Source organism: Centrocercus urophasianus, unplaced genomic scaffold, assembly GCF_019232065.1.
Source record: "Centrocercus urophasianus isolate 14NV4802_14NV808 unplaced genomic scaffold, USGS_Curo_1.0 seq_24, whole genome shotgun sequence".
Taxonomy (NCBI): Eukaryota; Metazoa; Chordata; class Aves; order Galliformes; family Phasianidae; genus Centrocercus; species Centrocercus urophasianus.
This window is the reverse complement of record NW_024884800.1, coordinates 1,090,160-1,108,554: the sequence shown is the minus strand read 5'-3', so window position 1 is coordinate 1,108,554 and position 18,395 is coordinate 1,090,160. Positions and strand designations below refer to the sequence as shown.

Sequence of the window (18,395 nt, the reverse complement as noted above, 5' to 3'; positions counted from 1 at the left end):
CCAGATGGACCACAGCACCACGCGCCTGCAGAGTGCTGCAGGGCCATGGCCAGCGAGCAGAGCGTGCACAGAAATCAAAGCTCAGCTGCAAACACTTCCCAAGGACAGACAATAGAGCCTCCGGCACACTGTGGGGAAAGAATCACCAGCCACCAGTCCAAGTCAGCCTTTACAATGCCTGGTACGTGGCATTCACAGTCCAGATGCACACATAGCTCAGATGCAATCACACTCCCGCCCTGCTGTAACATCTGTTCTCTTCTCATTAGCCAGGGCCATGCTTTGTAACAGAAGAAACTGAGATTCTCAAGCGTCAGCATTTGACCAGAGGCGTTATGAAAAGCCCCAGTTTTCACAAGTGGAGTTCATATGGAGTCACCAATTACTTCTAATGATACTGGTCCCTGCTCAACACGCAGCTTTAAGAGAAGTTTCAAAGAGTAGTTCAAGTTCCAGCACAGCCTGCTGCAGCACACGGCGCTGGGTTTGCGCTGAGGATCTGGGCAGGACAGGACTGAAACCCATCCAAAAGCTGAATCAGCACAAGGACCTGAATGCACGGCCTGGATGGAGTTCTGAGCACAGAATTCTCTCTCAAGCCTTCCAAGTTTCCTCTGCATCTCAGAATCTTGCTGTCCTCCCACCTTACCCACACCGGACAGGAGATGAATGGGGAGGGACCAGAGCAAGAGGACACACGCACAGAGCTGCATCCTATCACAGCTGTGGGAATATTGAAGAAGCAAGGCTTCTTTTGGAACAGTGCAGGTCTCAGCTGGAAGGGATGCTACCGGGGTAGCCATGCACATCAGAGCTCAGTGAGCACTTTGTGGCTCCATTGGTTTGCAGACCTCCTCACCTCTGATGCAGTACAGCCTCACCAAAACACCACCAACACACACTGCTGGGATGCACCTCCCTGCTGCAGAAAGTGACTCCAAACCCTTTGAGCTGGCATCTCTGCTCTTCCCAGACTCCCGTGGAACATCCCTGAGATGATGCCTCTGCTGCAGGACGGCCAGGGCTGCCTGAGGGAGGCTTCAGCAAAGGTCATTAATGGATACTGTGATGGATTTGGCCTCAAAGTGGTTTCAGAATTCAAGAGTAATTTCAGAAGAACTGAGCTCCATGCAGTCTGAGCCGAGGATGAGCTAAAAATGTTTCTTCTGTCTGTGCACTGCCTTACATGTCACACCTGGTGCTAGAGGATTCCTTGAACACAACTTCCACCTCCGTCTGTTTGCAGCAGAGGGTCGGTGTTTGTCTGCCACTGCTGCAAGAGAGCTGAGGACCACCACCTGGATGTCACTCTGAACGTTCCAACAGCTGTTAAGCTTCTCTGGATGCGTCCCTGTGGAAACAGCAGTTAGAACAGCACAGACACCAGGCTGTGATCTACAATCAGGTTACTGCATTTGTAGCCACCAATCTTCCTGGCAGAGCAGTGCCTGAGCTGTGTGAGCCACAGGCAGCATGCCCCATTACAACAAGTGCAGGTGCACCATAGGCAAGGGGCTGTAAGGGATTTGTGGGCTCAGTTTTAACCGTGGTAATAGAAAGTACTGACAGCGTCAGCACGGGGAGGCGACGGCCCTCACACGTGAGGACTCAACGTCTGCTCTGGCATAGCTTAACTCCTCCTGGTTTGGGGGAAATCACAGAGAAATTCGGGGGAAACCAGAGAAAATCAAGTGTGTTCTGGTGAGGTGGCTCTTCTGGGACCGTCTCCTCCGCTCCAGTATCCAGGAAATGCTCTTTATTTACGGAGAGCTCATCGCCATGGTTTCCGAGCACAATAAGGCTCTATCTCCCTTCATCCATCTGCGTTTCTGAGAATCCCTGGGCTGCAGGGAATTGCACGGGGCCGGCACAAAGGAACTGATTGTTCTGGGCTCTGCAGTCGGAGGGCTGCATCTTCCCTTTCCAACGGAGAGGAAGCGAGCAGGAAAAGTCCCTCTGTGACCTCAGTGCACAACAGAGCACCGCGCACCGACCTGCGCCGTAACCCGGGGACGGCTGGGCACCCTGCTGACCCTGCACTCTGCAGCCCTGGGTGTGAGGGCAGCAGCCAAAGAGCCCTTGGTATTTCCACCCCAGCAAAACCCACCAGCAGCACTGAAACTCGTTGCTCGTTGAGGACTTTCCTCGGCGGCAATGACTGCCAAAGCAGTAGGAACCCAAGTGTTGTCAGCTAAGGACAGTGCCCCAGCTGCCACGCTCCCCATCAAAGGGCAGGGAACAATCAGCCGTGTTTCTCACCAAGCACACAAGGAACAAACCTAGGAAAGGGATTAAAAAAACAAAGAAGGGCCAACCCCAAACCAAACAGCACAAACCAACCAGACCAGGAAAGCAGCACCGCAGGGATCTCACTGGGAACAGAGATGAAAGTAGGAGAAAAAGAAACTAGTTTTTTGTTGGTTTTTTTTTTTTTTTAAGCATGTTTTTTTAAAGAGTCCTATTGACATCTGCTTTGTAAATGTTCTGTCATTATTTATAACCTCAAGAGCACGGAATTGTCTCTGTACTTACAACCATGCTACTCCCATATTCTGGCTTTGTTAGCAAAGAGCCAGCAGCGCTTTTACTGCAGCTCTGGGAATAGAGATCTAACATTTCATACACAGTTTATTTAAAAGTGGACTAATTTAACATTCTTGATGGTTCCTTTTAGCACAACTGTTGCTAATTACCAGCTCCAGAATGATTTGTCCATCTGGGAGCTGCAGCAGTTCCACAGCAGCATAAATACACCAAGATGGAAAGGACGGAGGGGAAAAGAGGAGAGGAGATGCTGCAGAGGGACGGGGTGGAGCAGGGTAAGGCAGGTGGAGTTGGTAGCACAGGGCACTGCGAGGAGAGTGCTGGGCTCCCTGAAGAGCAGAGAGAAGCGGATGCAGCTCTCAGTGGTGCAAGCTTGATTTTGGCAGCATGTGGATGGGCATCAGGCCCACGGCCAGGCAAGGCAGCCCCATGGCAGCCTCCTCCCTAATCCTCCTCCTCCCAGGACATGACCCTGGCTTTGTTCAGGTGCTTCCAGGGCACCAACCAGCATTAAGCCCACGCACTCATCAGCCGTGAGCATCCCAGCCTCCTGAGCATCCCAGCCCCCTCAGCATCCCAGCCCCCTCAGCATCCCAGCCTCCTGCCCCAGGGACAGATGGGACCAACTCTGCCCCCTCCTCCAAATGCCCCACTCACTGCCAAAGCCGTGGAGGCTCATTTTCCTAAAAGAAAAAGAACAACTTTTAGGAAAGCAGCCACATTCTCTTCCCAGTGTCACATCCCGTGTTCCCATCTCGCTGCCCAGCGCAGTGCTGGTACAGTGGGAAGGGCAGCAGCTGTGTGCCACCCTGCCCAGCGCTTCGGGCTGCACATGGCAAGGGACTCAGAGGGTCCCCAGACCAATTTTGGACAAGTATTCTCAAGGCCTCAATGGAAGGCACACCCGCTTCCTCCTGGAATCTGCAGTGCATCCACTTTTATCTTCTGGGGGCTCTTTGGAGACCAAAGGTTTGAGCAGCTTTGCAAAACTCATGGAGAAAACAGTGATGCCATACCAGTATCATTGGTTTGTACATATATTTTCAAATGAGTCATTTTCCTTCTGTGAAAAACAGATTCCTGCACGCAAACCTAAAACAAACCCCAGCAATCACACGGGGTAGAATGCAGTTTTGTTTGTTTATTGACTTCATGGCTGTTAGCAGAACAGTCCCTTCCCTGGCAGCTGACACTTGTTAAATGCCTCTCTACCCAATAAAACTGCGATAGCCAAACACTAGCTAATTGCTTGCTAATGTAACCCCTTCTGCTAAGCTCACCAGGACACAACCCATCACTATGGCAACTCTGCCCATCCCCATCACCTCACACAGTCAAAATATAACTTCCAAGCAGACACGGCGGGAGCACGCTGCACTGCAGGGATGGCTGAGCCCTGCAGCACACGTGGGAAGGCTGCAGCAGTGCTACGAGAGGGGCACGCTCTCACTTCGGCACAACAGTGAGGGAAAAGCCTCCATCAGCTTTCAGCAGCTCCTGCTCACCGCACAGCTCTCTGCACATCTGTCAGCATGAAGCCGGCGTTCTGACAGCCTCGTGGACCAGACTCATCCCCCAAACATCTGCTGGCAGCACCGTGCACGCAGCTCACATGGAGTGGAAGCTGCTCCCGTATCACCCCATGTCCCACGCACCAGCCCAGCTCCATCACAGATGTCAGCAATGGGCTCCGCTGCCCGTGGCTTCCAGGTTAAAGATTAAACGTGTGCTTTCAAAGATAAACACACGCTTTGAAGTCACCTGAGATCCTCCAGCGTGCTTGAAATCCTATTAGAGAACAGCTAACGTTCTGCGATGCAGATGTTCGCAGTCATTTGATAGACAGTGAAGAGCTACTTGATGATCTACAGCTAACAGGCCAACAGAGCAACAAATATGGGCATACAAGTACAAACAGTTACCTGGAATGAGCACAGAGCCTCGAGTATTGTGGAAGAATTAAGGACAAGGACACCCAGTAGCACTACTGTGCACAAGTTCACTAGGCCTAGGACGTAGGAATAGGACTGCTGGAATTAGCACCCTGGAAGGCAATCAAAATCATACAGAAACTGCTATACACCACGAATGCTGTTTGTTTTCTCCTTTACAAACAGAATTCTGCGTATAACCATGATAAGAAGGAAAAGGTCCTTATGCTTGCTCCCTTGGTGAGAAGACAAGGAACACAGCAGGACTCACCATCTGGGCCCTCGCTGCCCTTACTCCTCTTGTTCCGGCGCACACGTCTGCCTTCTCCAACATGCAGCTTTTCTTCAGGGTGAAAGAAGTTCAGCAAGGCCAGCTGCAAGACAAGGACAAGGTTAAGGCTGCTGGAGAGCCCAGGCATCCAAGCAGGCGGGCACATCGATGCACAGCACAAGGCAGAAGATGAAGCTGGGCATTTCCCAACGGGGCTGAGCTGCACCAGAAGAGTTATTTCTGTTCCCTATTTGGTAACCCAGTAAAAACCACCTTGCTGCCCGCAGCCAACACGCAGATCATGGAGGGTCGAGCTGGAAATAAGCAAAAGCCCCAAACGCTGATGCAATCGCTTTTAATTATCCTTTGCAAAACTTGCTCAATCCTGGAGCTCTCACCAGTACTGCTCACTGCCAGTAAGTTTTCCTCTCCCGAGCTCCCTTCTGTAAGCCTCATTAGCTACTGAGATTCAGAGGTCTTCAGGGACCTTTAAATCCAATTCAGCATACCACATCATTAACACTTTAAACCTAGGACAAGTACATGGTTATAACACGGCTTTTGCCAAGAGGGAAACGTTTCTCCGCAGCAATCTCCTGTTGGTGGAGAGCACTCACTGCCATCAGAGCCCCGTGATGGTCAGCAGCACACAGCCCATCAGCACAGCTGTGACAGCAGCCCATTGCTGGAGGCATTCCTCCATGCGCTCCTGCTCCACAGAACAGGAGACTGCATGTCAAGGCCAGGCTGGATGGGGCTGTGAGCAACCTGGGCTAGAGGGAGGTGTCCCTACCTGCAGCAGGGGGTTGGAACTGGGTGATCTGAAAGGTCCCTTCCAACCCAAAGCATTCTATGATTCTGTGGCAGCCACCTCCTTCAGCCTGCACTGCACTGCTGGTGACCTGGATGGGGTTTTCCTCCTCACGCTGAAGGAACTCGGTTGCATTTATTGGTCCACAAACACACACCCACACCAAACATGCACCCATCTAAGGAAGGAACAAAGAGGCTTCCAGAAGCAGCACCAAAGCTTATCAGCACAGAGAACAAAACCCAGCGCATCAAAGCAGCCTTTAAATAGCAGGGAAGAACCAACCCCTTTCATGGATGAGCAGCTACAAGGGCAGTGTATGAAGCTACAGGCCACAAAAGCCCCTGCTAGGGTCAGTTTGGGACCCCTGCTGCCCACACTGGGCTGGGTGCAGCACACTGTGCTCACCCAGCTACAAGAGCAAAAAAAGGAAAAAAAAAACAGTGATTGTAAAACCCATTCAAAGTTTTCATTGCCCCACTCCTTCCCCCTCTTTTGTAAGCGTGTGATCTCCAGGGAACAACGCACAAAAGGGGACTGAAGGACAAGGAGGTGGAACAGCTAACCCTGCGGATCCCCTGCCCTCTCTCCATCACCGTACAAAGTCAGTCTTAGGAAAATAACAGAACTTATTGCTTATGGCAGCGATGGCAGCCACAGCAGCTGTGAGCAGTCTGAGAACAGTTCCAATGAAAGAAAGCTGTCTGGCAGAACTGACTGCAGCCTGGACTGCAAACTGACATAACTGGTGCGGGGAAAAAAGATGTACAGAGCAGCCTGGCCTGAGACTGCTTCTGCAACATTCATTAGTGCAAACAGCAGCACTGAGCTCCGGGAAGTGACACAAAAGGGCTTAGAGAGGTTTTCCTCGGGCTGGAGGAGGAACATCAGCACTGCTTTCAGGTCACTGGACATTAGGAACAATTTCTTCTCCATAGAGCGGTCAGGCGTTGACACGGCTGCCAGGGAGCAGTGGGGTCACCGTCCCAGAGGAGCTCAGAACTCTGGGGATGGGCAGTGAGGGATGCAGGCATGGACGTGGTAGGGGGGTGAGGATCCAAGAGGGCTTTTCCAGCCCCAGCGATGCTCTGGTTGTACGGAGCTGTGCTCCCAGCAACACACACAGCATGGCACAGCCAGAAAAGCTCCAGCAAAAAAGCTGCCCAGAGCCATGCTCCCCACTGCCCCTACCCACCATAAAGCTCTCAGACACAGAACTCACACCCACACGGGTGGAAACAGCGCTCGGGTCCAGCACAGCTGTGTGGGGCTGAAGAGCCAGAGATGCTCCTCCCATCCGCCACCCCTGAGATGTGACTAACAGCAGCACACGGCTCACGGGTCTGCAGCTCTCAGCCTGGCCGTTGGGCTGCACTCTGCCTCGAGTTAACCTCACCTACCCTCTTGTTTTCCACTTGTCTCCAACAGTGGAGGCTGTACCAGCAGAAAGTTGCAGGTGTTTGCCACCCAGCTTGCAAAACACAGCGCAGCCACTGGGACAGATGCAGGGAGAGACATCATCTCCAGGCAGAACACTCACCAGGACGGCGTCACAGCACAGATGTACTGCAAAGAACCCTTCCCACCATGAGCAATGAGGGTTGAACCATAGAACATCCAGTGTTGGAAGGGGCCGCAAGGATCAGAGTCCAACCCTTGGCTCCATACAGGACCACCCAAAAAACAGCCCTGCAAATACACCTGCAGCCAAAGCAGCAGCAGCTCCTGCTGGACTTTTGCTACAGCTACACACAAAGCTGGAGGCATCAGCACTCCCATGCAAAGGCCTCAAACGGCCAACACTGTGTAAACCCATTACGATTCCCTATGTTTAATCACCAAGATCTCTCTGGGACGCTGAAAGGTCAAACAGCAAAGAGAGGAAAAACCCCCAGGGGAAAACATACCTCAAAATAACCTGCGGAACAATAGCCCAAAGCACGCCCTGCTGCAATGAATCAGTGATACCTTGCTTTCTGTCAGCAGAATAAAGCAAACACAAAGGCGTGCACACAAAAGCACTGGTTTGCTCTGCAGCAACATGCAGAACCTCTCTGGAAACACCAAACAATAACACTCTGGAATGCCATGAGAACACAATAGGAATTACCAAAATAACGTCGCCTGCAGTTACTCAGAAGCCAATCTGGTTTGTAAGAAAGGACTCTGCAAAAGGAAGAATAAAGACATTTTATTGTGTATTATATATATATTTATATACACACACACATATATATATATAAATACATTTTAAAGGTACCATAAATTGGAATCTTTCTTCAGGATATAAGACCCAGATGGAGCATCGTTAGGGCTGGATATATAAACTACAAGCAATAAGGAAAAGCAAGGCAGCGCTGGGATATATAAATAATAGCAAAGCTTTGGGGGTTTAATTGCACCCCTGTGCAACACCACGCATCACATCAGAACAAAGACCCACTGGGCACCACGATCCAAAGGGTCAAACTGCTCCCAAGGGGGAAGCAGGGAGGCACCGAGCCCTCCTCATCCTCACCACCAAACGCTGCCCTTCTCATTCAATTCACGCTCTCATTTGCAGCTTTGCAGATCAGCGGCGTGAGGACGGGGAGCCACCCGGAGCTCCTCGGAGCCGTTCCCTGCGAGCGCTGCTGCTGCTTTTTGGCTCTGGAGGTCAGCAGGCACAGCCTGCGGTTCCAGCAGCAGCTCCCTGAATCGCAGCCCATTGTCCTACAGCAGGAATTCGCCCGTGGTGACACGTGGTGTCAAACCCGAAGGAGATTATTTATTTTCAAACAGGCTGGGAAAAAAAAAAAAGAAAAAAAAAAAAAGAAGAAGTTTGGGGAGTAGCTTTGCTGTTTTTTTTTTATACCAAAGAAGCCATTCAACATATTTTCAGCTTTGTTTTTTTGTCATCGTGACTCGTTCTTATAAAAACGCAAGGAGAGAAAGAGTAAACAATTCGCATTTCAACATGACAAAACACGACAAGAATTTACACACGCCGTGTTTGTCAGCCGGGCCCCGAATGCAAAGTTCCCGAAACGTGAGCTATGCTGTGAGCCAACGCCTGGGCAGAGCTGAGCTGCCACCAGCCCACAGCTGCGCCCTGCCTGGGCTGGGGGCTCAGATCCTCCCCTGGGGGGCTGCCCACAGTAGGATGCTCCATCCCTGGAGCTGCGTCCTGGGCAGCCTGAGAGCTGCCGGCCCACTGCAGCGGATGGAAACGGATGGGTTTTGGGGGCCCTTCCCACGTCAGCCGTTCTGTGGCTCTCATCTCCTTCACAAAGCTTCAGTCACCAGCCTCCCTTGCCCAAAACCCTTCTCGCCTTATTGCTCCACCTCTCAGCGCTCCCTGCCATCCTTCCCCCTGCATGGCAGCTGGGTTGCTGTGCCAGTTATTCACGCTGCAGCCCGAGGTCCCACAGGCACAGAACAGCAGCTCTTGAATCGATAGGGGAAAAAAAGGCGAAGAAAAACACAATTCCCTCTTGTTCTCATCTCCACATGAGGATCCTCACTGAGGTTGTTGGACTGGACAGCCGTCTTTAAACACTTCACCTCCCAAAGCCACGAGGCAAAGGAATTTCTGCAAACAACATTTTCTAGAATCATAGAATTGGCTGAGTTAGCAAGGGAGCTTTAAAGGTCATCTAACCCAACTGCCCTGCAATAAGCAGGGACGTTTCCTACCCGTTTTGAGACATTCTGTGTGGGGCCTGGAATCACAGAATGGCCTGGGTTGAAAAGAACCACAGTGCTCATCCAGTTCCAACCCCCTGCTGCGTGCAGGGTCGCCAACCAGCAGCCCTGGCTGCCCAGAGCCACATCCAGCCTGGCCTTGAATGCCTGCAGCGATGGGGCATCCACAGCCTCCTTGGAGCTGCACTTCACCATCATGTGGGTCCCTTCCATTTTGAGACGCCCCACGAACCACTTCAGGAGATGAAAGCTCCAGAGATGCCACTGAGCTCAGGCCAAGCGATCCGGGCAGACTGTGCCGACAGAGGGATGGAGCATTCCTGCCCATAGCTGAGCAGCCTCTCAGCACAGCACTGCGCAATCAGGGCTTTAAACACGAACCCACCAAGTCCTGCTCTCGGGTCTTCGAGGCACTGCGGTAATATAAAGTGATTAGACAACAATAAAAGAGGGAGGGAGCATATTTTCCTAAGATTTTATTGGTATTTTAACTTCATTACTCGGGAAAGCTACTGCGTTTTTCAGCACAGAGCATTCAACAAAGTTGCCGGTTATCAGTTCAAGGCTCGTTACCAGCCAATACTCACACACAATTAATGGTCATTAGAGGCTACAACGAAGCTCATAAACTATCCTGCAGAGCTGAGCTAGGACCGAGCAGCCTGACTCTGCTCCTCCTCAGGGCAGCACTTACTGCACAGGGAGGAGATGGTCGGAACCCACTTGGAGCAGAGGGGCAACCCCACAGGGATCCTGACACCACTTCAAAGAATGGCTTCGGTTGGAGGGCACCTTAAAGGTCATCTCACTCCAACCTGCTGCCCTGGGCTGGCTGCCACCCATCAGATCAGGCAGCCCAGGGCCACATCCAACCTGGCCCTGAATCCTGCAGGCATGGGGCACCCATGGCTCTCCAAGCAAAAACAGCCACAAGCATCCCTGTCTTCAAAGCAAAAGCACTTCTCCCTCCACAGTGTGGTGCTGGCTCATGGTGCTTTCACAGCTATTTCAGCTTTGCACAGCTAATCAAAGCGCCTCCTGCACATCCCATAAATTTAGCCGAGTTTAACGTGCAACGTCCCATGTATTTATATTTCTACCATTAACTCATTTCTACTTTTCAAACACAGCTAACTGCTAACTGTAGTTAATGGCACGCTCACGTTACAGAAGAGAGAACAGATGAATGCCTTCTGTATGACTCAGAGCTGCTCACCATCCTGCCATGCTGCAGAACCCCTCAGTGATGCCACAGTGGGGATGGAGCAGGGCAAGACGCTTCCATACCATTCACTGGACACCTCAGCCCAGGGTCTGCAAGTTAAGCACAGACCACTGAGGGATATTTCTTAGATATTTCAGGCTGAACGCCAGCAAGAGCAGCCTGCTGGAGGGCAACATTTGTGCAGCCCTGAGTGCAGAGGTGCCGCTGGGATCAGCAATGGGAGTTGGCCTCTGCTGGCTTAGGAAAGCAGTCCAACCCTCCTCCTATGATGGCTCCTTCGTGGCCTAGGGGAATGCAGCTATGACTGCTCATCCATACCAGCAGTTGTTTTTACACAGCTTCAGCCCAGAGGGGGAGTGAAAGCCATACGGAAGCCTCAGCATTGCAACCACGAGCTCCACAGACAGCGCTGAAGGGAACGGACCTTGAGAGCTGCCAAGGGGAGATGGAAACAGACCCATGCCAGCTGCAGAGAACAACAGTGCTGCAAGCCCCAAGGCCTGCCCTCCAGGTGGTGGTGAGGTGAGGGAGGCTGTGACTACAGGAACTCCATCCCCACGGGGACAGGAGCTGCTCTGGCTGGCACCTCCATCACCGCCTCTCGTGCTGAACGCAGGCTGGCCGTGCACAAGCACTGATGCTCCAGCCCCACGGCACGCTGCAATGTTGGGTTCTTCAATTGACTGCACCTGTTGGCACGGGAAGGGAAAGCTAAAAACACAACCCAGATGTTGGGGGAGAACGAGGTCAACGCTGAGTTTAACACCATGCAGGAAGACACCTGTGCTGAATTTCTTAATGGTAGCGGCACTAAGAGGTTCCTGCTGCAGGCAGACCTGCAGAAACCCAACCCCGCTCTGGGAACACGCTGGTAAAAGGGCTGAGAAGAATCAGTGTCAGTGCAAGGTATGGGCCTCAAATCAGTTCCTTTCCTCTCCCAAGGAAATCAGATTTAGCTGTGAACCAGCGCCAGACAGAGATCTGCTGTCTATTAGCACGAATTCTCAGTTTTTCACATTTTAATTAGCCTTCATAGTCTTTTTCAGCCCCATTTTGAGCCAGCTGGGCTGTGTCCCCCTCCATATGGAGGTCACAGTTTCTCCTCTCGCACATCAATAGCAATGCTTTCCTCATCCTCCCACCAAAGCCCTCGCAGGCTGCACAGTGCAGCGCAGTGCCACCAACCCAACGCCACGCACACCTTCCCCATTCTGCCTTCCTCCATCTGCACTCTGCCTCCCCACCACTGCAGCCCCAGCACAGCCCGGAGCCACATCAGCTCCTCACAAACTCTGGATATCTTCAATGTCTCAACATCTTCTTTTTTTTTTTGCTGTCAACTTTTAAAACTTTTATTTTTTCCCTTTGTTGCTCCGTAACAAAACAAAGACTTCCTGTTGGAGCGCATCTTTACTTTCAGCATGAGGGCTTTCAAACCCTATTTTCTAAATCTGGATGCTCAACCAGGCCCTTGGCTGTGATTAATTCTATGACATTTCACTGGAAGGAGAGGCAGAAGGGAAGGAAACAGGAGGAGGACTTCAAGTAGTCCCAGCCAAACAGTATCACCATAAAAGAAAACCAAGTGCACTGTATGTGTGACAACCACCAAACACCCAGCCAGGAGCCAGGCCAGCAGCAGCACAGCAGCTGGGGCTGCCATCGGTTTCAGTGGCACCACTGCCCACACACCTCCAATGCAATCTGCACTGGGATGGCTGCAGAGCCACTGGTGTTGGCTGCTGCTTCTGAACCCCTAGGGGCACACAGCAGCTCAGCACATCCTTTCATTCCTTTATGAGACACCTATTTCAGCAGGGAAGGTGAACAGCCACTCCCACAGGGTATCATGGTGCGAGGCAGCGACTGCCAGTTTAATTCTATCAAATTAACCTGCTAAAGAAATCACGCTTTGTTGCCTAATTAATCAGATCCATTGCAATTACTGTCAAAAGAGACTATGGTTGCATGCAAACACAACCAAGAGCCCTGACAGCGCTCACTCTGCCGTGGGGCACAGCAGCGCCAGCAAAGCGAATCCCCCAGCACCAACTGCACTGCTGTGGAAGTGAAAGGTCTCGTGCTTTTGGCAGCTCTCTCACCACAGGGCTGAGGTTTGTGCATCGCAGAGAGGAGGGGGAAAGCACTTCCCAGTGGGAAGATGCAGGGAGGATGATCAGTTGGAGGACGGAGGATCAGCCGGCATGCACTCAGCTGGGGTATGGGACTGGGGAACGGGAATGGCCCTCGAGGCCCTGCTCTTGAGAGCAGAGAGCTCCAAGGTTCTCCTCAGCACACGGCACCTGGGAAACCAATTACCTCATCCACAGATCAAGGCGATTCTTGCCAAAAATCCAAACTGTGTTTGTTTGGTTTCCCCGGCTGCCTGCGCCCTGCTGGAAGGAGTGATGTCCTGGAGCACACCGGACCTCAGCACCAGGGGGAATCCAGCATCCCCTTAGCATGGCCCTATGCCAAGCCGAGGCTGTGCTGTTGAGACCTGCTGGATGCTGGAGGGGTTGGGGTGGCTGAGGGCACCCAGGTGGTCTCTGTGCCCTGCCCGGATCCACAGCCCCAAACAGATACAGTCTGGGAAAGGAGATGTGATCTCGTATGACACTACGGAATCCATGGGAAAAGAGCTGGGAATCCTTTGGGGACTTCAACTCATCCACACCTCCATTTTCCATACAATGCACGCAATCCATTATGATTCTGTGATGGTGCACAGTCGGTCCCAGGCACCCACAGTGTGCAGAGGCTGAGCCCCAGGGCTGCCCCATGCCTGCTCTGTAAGCTCCACACGGATCTGTAAGCAGAAAAACATCCCCCATTCACTCTCTGCGTGGAGGCCAAGGAGTGCTGCAATCAGGAGACAAGAGCCTCCCACGGCCCAGCAGCCTGGGCAGCAGCCACCAGAGCACTAGCAAGTGCAATCCGGAGCTAACAGAGGAACTGCCTTCTCCTCTGGGCTAATAAAGCTCACGTACGAAGCTCAATCTCCGGCTGTGCGCGAGAGACGCAGCAAAGCAGTACAAGAAAGGAGAGGCGTTGGTTCGTTCTGCTTTCTGCAAGCCAAGCCTTTCTGCTTCCAGCTTTGATGTGCTGAAACAGAGAGAGCACGCCTTCTAAAGAGGCGAGCAGAGCAGCAGAAAGATGCTGTGCACAACGCATCGGCGCAGCTTTCACGACACCCGGGCTGCGGGACGTCAGGCCGGCCAGATGTTCCCATCTCGTGCGCCAGCCCAGCTGCGGCACAGCTGCCGGGAGCTGCTCCCAGGTTTGCACTTTGGGATGCAGACACACAGAGCCTTTGTAGGGTCCTGAGAGTTTGTCAAAGCGAATTTAGATATCGGGGTGTGACGCTGAGCTTGCAAAGGGGCTTCTGCCGCTTTGGGAGCTGCTTTCTGCAGAGCAGCAAAGCGAGGCACGGAAAGGTTAAGTGACTTTCTGGAGGTTAAAAATAAAAGAAAAAAACAAGCCAGGAAATAAAAATTTCATAAACACGGCCCGTGCCAAATTCCTGAAACGACAACTAAACAGGCTCACATCAACTGCAAGCTGGCTCTGAAGCCTTCTGTGATAGCAGTTCCACCAGCACGAGCCCAGCACAGCGCAGTGCCCCTGAGCTGCTCCTCCAGCACAGCCCATCACCCCCCGCACTGCTCCCGCCCAGGAAGCCTCAGCTGCTCTGTCTCTTTAGCAATACATTTTATCGTTATCCTTTCTTCCTTTCTACCCAGCAAACTGCTGGGAAGCAGACGTGGAAGAAGCAAGTGCTGCTATGGATTGCTTTATGGCAGCTGCGAAGCTTCCTAGCCATCTGAGCGTGCCCTTGTGCCCACCTGTACACACACACGGATGCATCTCATACATGCATACATAGGCACACACCTCGGTGTGGCACGCATGCTAGAGAGGTCTCATCCAGGCACTCTGCATGCCTTTGCTTAATGAGAAACACTGCTGCAGCAAAGAAAATTAGGAAAAAAAGCCCTCACTCCTGCAGCCAGGAAGCATTTTCCTGCTTTTCTGGGTGAGACCAACAGCTCCATGGCTTGGGGCTGAGGGTAAGAAAAGTTACTGTTTAAAGACAGACTTTTGCAACTGCTCCCAGTGTCATCCCAGGTCACCTCCTGGCCGTGGTGGGGACGTGGAATGGAGCAGAGCCTGGGGCAACGTGCAGCCCCACCTGCAGCGGGGGCAGCCGGCAGCCCCACAGCCCCCAGCAGAGCCGTGGGTGGGCAGCACACACCGAGGGGCTCCAGGAGACCTTAGCAGGCTGGAAACTGAAGGAGGATGGAAACTGTTTACTTTTTGCCAGGAAAAAGTATCAAATGTATCCTCACAGGGTTGGTTGCTTTTTTTTTTTTTTTTTTTTTTTGTTTTTTTTCAGGCAGCTTTGCTTGGGTTTGTTTGTTTCTGAAGCTGGCTTTCTAAATCATCCTAAACAGACAAAGAGGAACGGCGCAATGACCAGATACCCAAACAAAGAAAGGTTCTGCTGGGCACGTTTCACTCCAAGCTCAGCCCACCAGAGCCTTTATTTCCCCTGGCACACATCAGGTGGGCACTCCTTGGCCACGGCCCCATCCCTGCAGCATCAGCTGTGCAGAGCCTGCTTACAGGCATCGCGCTGTCAGATCTCTGCGCCATGAGGTTTTATTCCCTTGACCCCTGGGAGCAGCCAGACTGGGAAAGGTTCCCAAATGAAAGGGATGTTTTACCAGAACTGTACATAAACAGGCAGCAGAGGAGGCGAGATGCTGCTGGGAACTGCAAAAGGCAACCGAAAAGATAGATAAAGCAGAAGGACGTCTCAGATGGTCGTTTGCATTGGAAAATGAGAGAACAAAATAGGGGATGTGGCCCCACACTCGCTGGAAAGGACCTGATGCAGCCCCAAGTGTGCATCTGCCACTTTCAAGGGAGCAGAGCAGAAAGGCTCTGCCTCCAGAAAACAAAATCTCAGCTCCAGCAACACTGAAGACAAAGGAGCAGAAGAGTAAAAACTGCACCCAAGCCAACAACGGGGTTTGCTGTATGTGCTGAAATTTGGGGGGAGAGGTTCTTCAATGGGACCAACCCAAGGACATGAGATGTTCAACTCTCGAGACTACATGCATACCCTGGGGAAGCCCACGATGGACATCCATGACAGCAGAAACCTGCAGCGTTGCAATGGGCAACCAGAACGATTTGGGACATCACTGGGACACGATGCCCAGATCTCCATATTCTGGAGGTGAGAAACGCTTCTGGTGTTATCAGTAACACAAAGATCTGACCCTGAACATCCAAAAGGACACAGTCAGTCTGGATTACACTATAAGGTCTGGTTCTTAGCACAGGTTTCCCCTCAAAATCCCCCCTTCTCACTCACTTTGGGTCCATAGAGTCACACTGCAACAACCTAAGTCCTTCATAAGCAACATCCCCTGCTGGCAGGAGGTTCTCAGGAGCTTCTCCCTGGTAGCAGGGGCAGAGCATGGCTCAAACACTTGGGTCCCAGCAGTTGTCCCGTCTGCTCCTCATCCTGCAGCTGCTGTTAGAGTGGGACTGCAGTGTAGCTCCATCTGCTGCAGGTCTGGTGAGACCTGCATGTTAACCTCCCGGCCCTCCTTAGCATCTCGTGCACACAGACAGCAATTTGTCTTTGGTTGAGGCTTTTTTTTCTGTTGTTTCTTTTTGCATTAGCAAACCAAAGAACTGCTGTGTGGAGATGGACACTCAGGCAGTGTGAGAAACGAGCCTCTTGTGCTGGACCTCATTGTGCTCACTTCAAAGAAAGAAAAACCCACAGAGCAGCAAAGAATAGAAACTACCCAGAAAAAAAGCCTCATAGAACGGATTGTTTTGGAATGGCACCAATATTTATATTGTTGGCAGCTATGGCAGCAATGGCCTACAGCTCCAGGAGGCTCTCCCTGAACCACCTTCTCCCACAGGTTCACCTGTGGGTCTGCACCCCACAAGGAGCACAGCCTGGCAACACTCATTTCCCTACATGTTAATTAAGAGTCCACTGACTTTTCATGGAATTGTATAACCCAAGCATGTTGAAAACATGTTTTTCCCCCAGAGGGTGGTGAGGCACTGGAACAGGTTGCCCAAGGAGGCTGTGGATGCCCCATCCCTGCAGGCATTCAAGGCCAAGCTGGATGTGGCTCTGGGCAGCCTGGGCTGCTGGTTGGATGAGCATTGAGGTGCTTTTCAACCCAGGCCATTCTATGTTCTGTGATAAGCTGTAGCTGTTAGCACAGCCCTACAGAGCTTGGGGTACAAAACAACACACACCAAGAGACAGCCAGACCATGCTATGGGTTTGTAAGTACTTCCCGTTACTCAGAACAAGCCAACATTGACATTAAATACTGTTACAATTACTGGAAAAGACAACAAAGGTATTTGAAAATGGAGGAAAATAACGAGAAGGAAAGGCAATAACTTCAGCTGCTCAGGATGGGTTTTGTCCTGGCTCCAGTGGCTCCTTTTGAAGACAGTAAGGAGGAGGAGGAGGAAGGCACAGGAGCCAGGAGCCCCGTGCTTTGGGGAGCTCCTGTAGCAGCTCCCAGCAGCGGGCTGCTGACAGCTCTGCAAGCACTGAGGCTGTAAGGCAGCTCTCAGCCCCTCGTGCTCATCTTCCTCCCCGGAATCCCACAACATCCATCTTCCAAAGAAAGACACTCAGAACAAGTGCTGAAGCACTCAGCAAAGTAAACATTTACCCAGACGGGGGTTAACCTCTGCCAAGTGTAACCGTGCCTCTTCCCACGAACTCAGCACGTCAACACCTCGCTGCAGAGCTCAGCCAACACTTAATTTGAATCACATCCCTCAGAAGTAAGCGACCTGCAGGTGCCCTGTGCAAGAATGGGGTCACTGAGGAGTTACAAGGGCAGCTTTAATACACAGGGACACTTCTGGATGCTCAGGAGTCTGAACACAACCTAACCCAGAGGTCAGGAGGCACAAGACAAGAGCCCTGCTGTGCTGGACACAAACAGCTCACCACTGCTGGACACCAAGAGAGCATTTCTGCTGCAGGAAGTACAGCATCATCAGTGCTACATCAGAACAGCAGGGTGAGTTCTGGCCCAGTTGTGATGCAGAGCCATGAGGTCTCCATGGGAAGGCAAAGCAAGCTGTGGGTCCTGAGCCATGGCTGTGCCCCACAGCAGCTGCTGGGAGGGCCCTGCAGTGACCACAGGGGCTGGGATGGTGCAGAGGCACAGTGCCAACAGCAGCACAAACAGTGCTGTACCCAGACTGGCAGGAGAACCTCAAGGATGGGCACAACAGGTATTGAAATGCAGCAAAACGAGCAGTCCCCACCACCTCATTACCAGGTGCAGACATTAATCGCTTGGATGGAAGAGCAGAAGTCAGACATGATGCAGTAAGGTCAGCATTTCAAGGCAGGAGAAACAAATCCCTCTTTCAACTTTTCTAGTTGAGGTGGGAAGGAAAAAAAAAAAAAAAAAAAAGAAAAGCAGCAAAAGAACATCTGAAAGGGATGAAGCACGCGCTGTGTCCCAGCAGCACAAACACAGAACCAAAATAATGGCAGCTAACTGCTGGGACACCCAACACACCCAGAGGCACAGAGCAGCCCGCACCTCCCAAACTCACTTCACGTCTGGGATGCTGTCAGTTTTCCATTACCAAGGAGAGCAGGGGTTTATAAAACAGCTGTTTCTGTGCAGACTCGACACCCAGCAGCATGTCCCAACACCTACCCGTCAGCCCCAGCTTATCGCTTCATCCACACACCCTGCAGTGGCTCTCTGTCAAACACCGGAGTGTTGACACATCCTGTTCTGCAGAATTATGCAAAATGGAAAGCCACAAAGGTTGGGCTGCACATGTTTCTGTGGATTAGCTGCTCTCCTCCTAGCCAGGAGCAGCACTGCGATTCCCTTACACGTG

General features: G+C 52.0%; 1 protein-coding gene across 1 annotated transcript in view; it reads right to left on the bottom strand.

Annotated features, from left to right (window-relative positions):
- Positions 1 to 18,395, bottom strand: part of EDA (ectodysplasin A) — a 56,647-nt gene that overhangs the window by 19,034 nt on the left and 19,218 nt on the right. Inside the window, exon 2 of the mRNA XM_042825018.1 lies at positions 4,747 to 4,849. Coding sequence (XP_042680952.1) covers positions 4,747 to 4,849 — 103 coding nt within the window. The remainder of the gene's footprint in view (positions 1 to 4,746; positions 4,850 to 18,395) is intronic.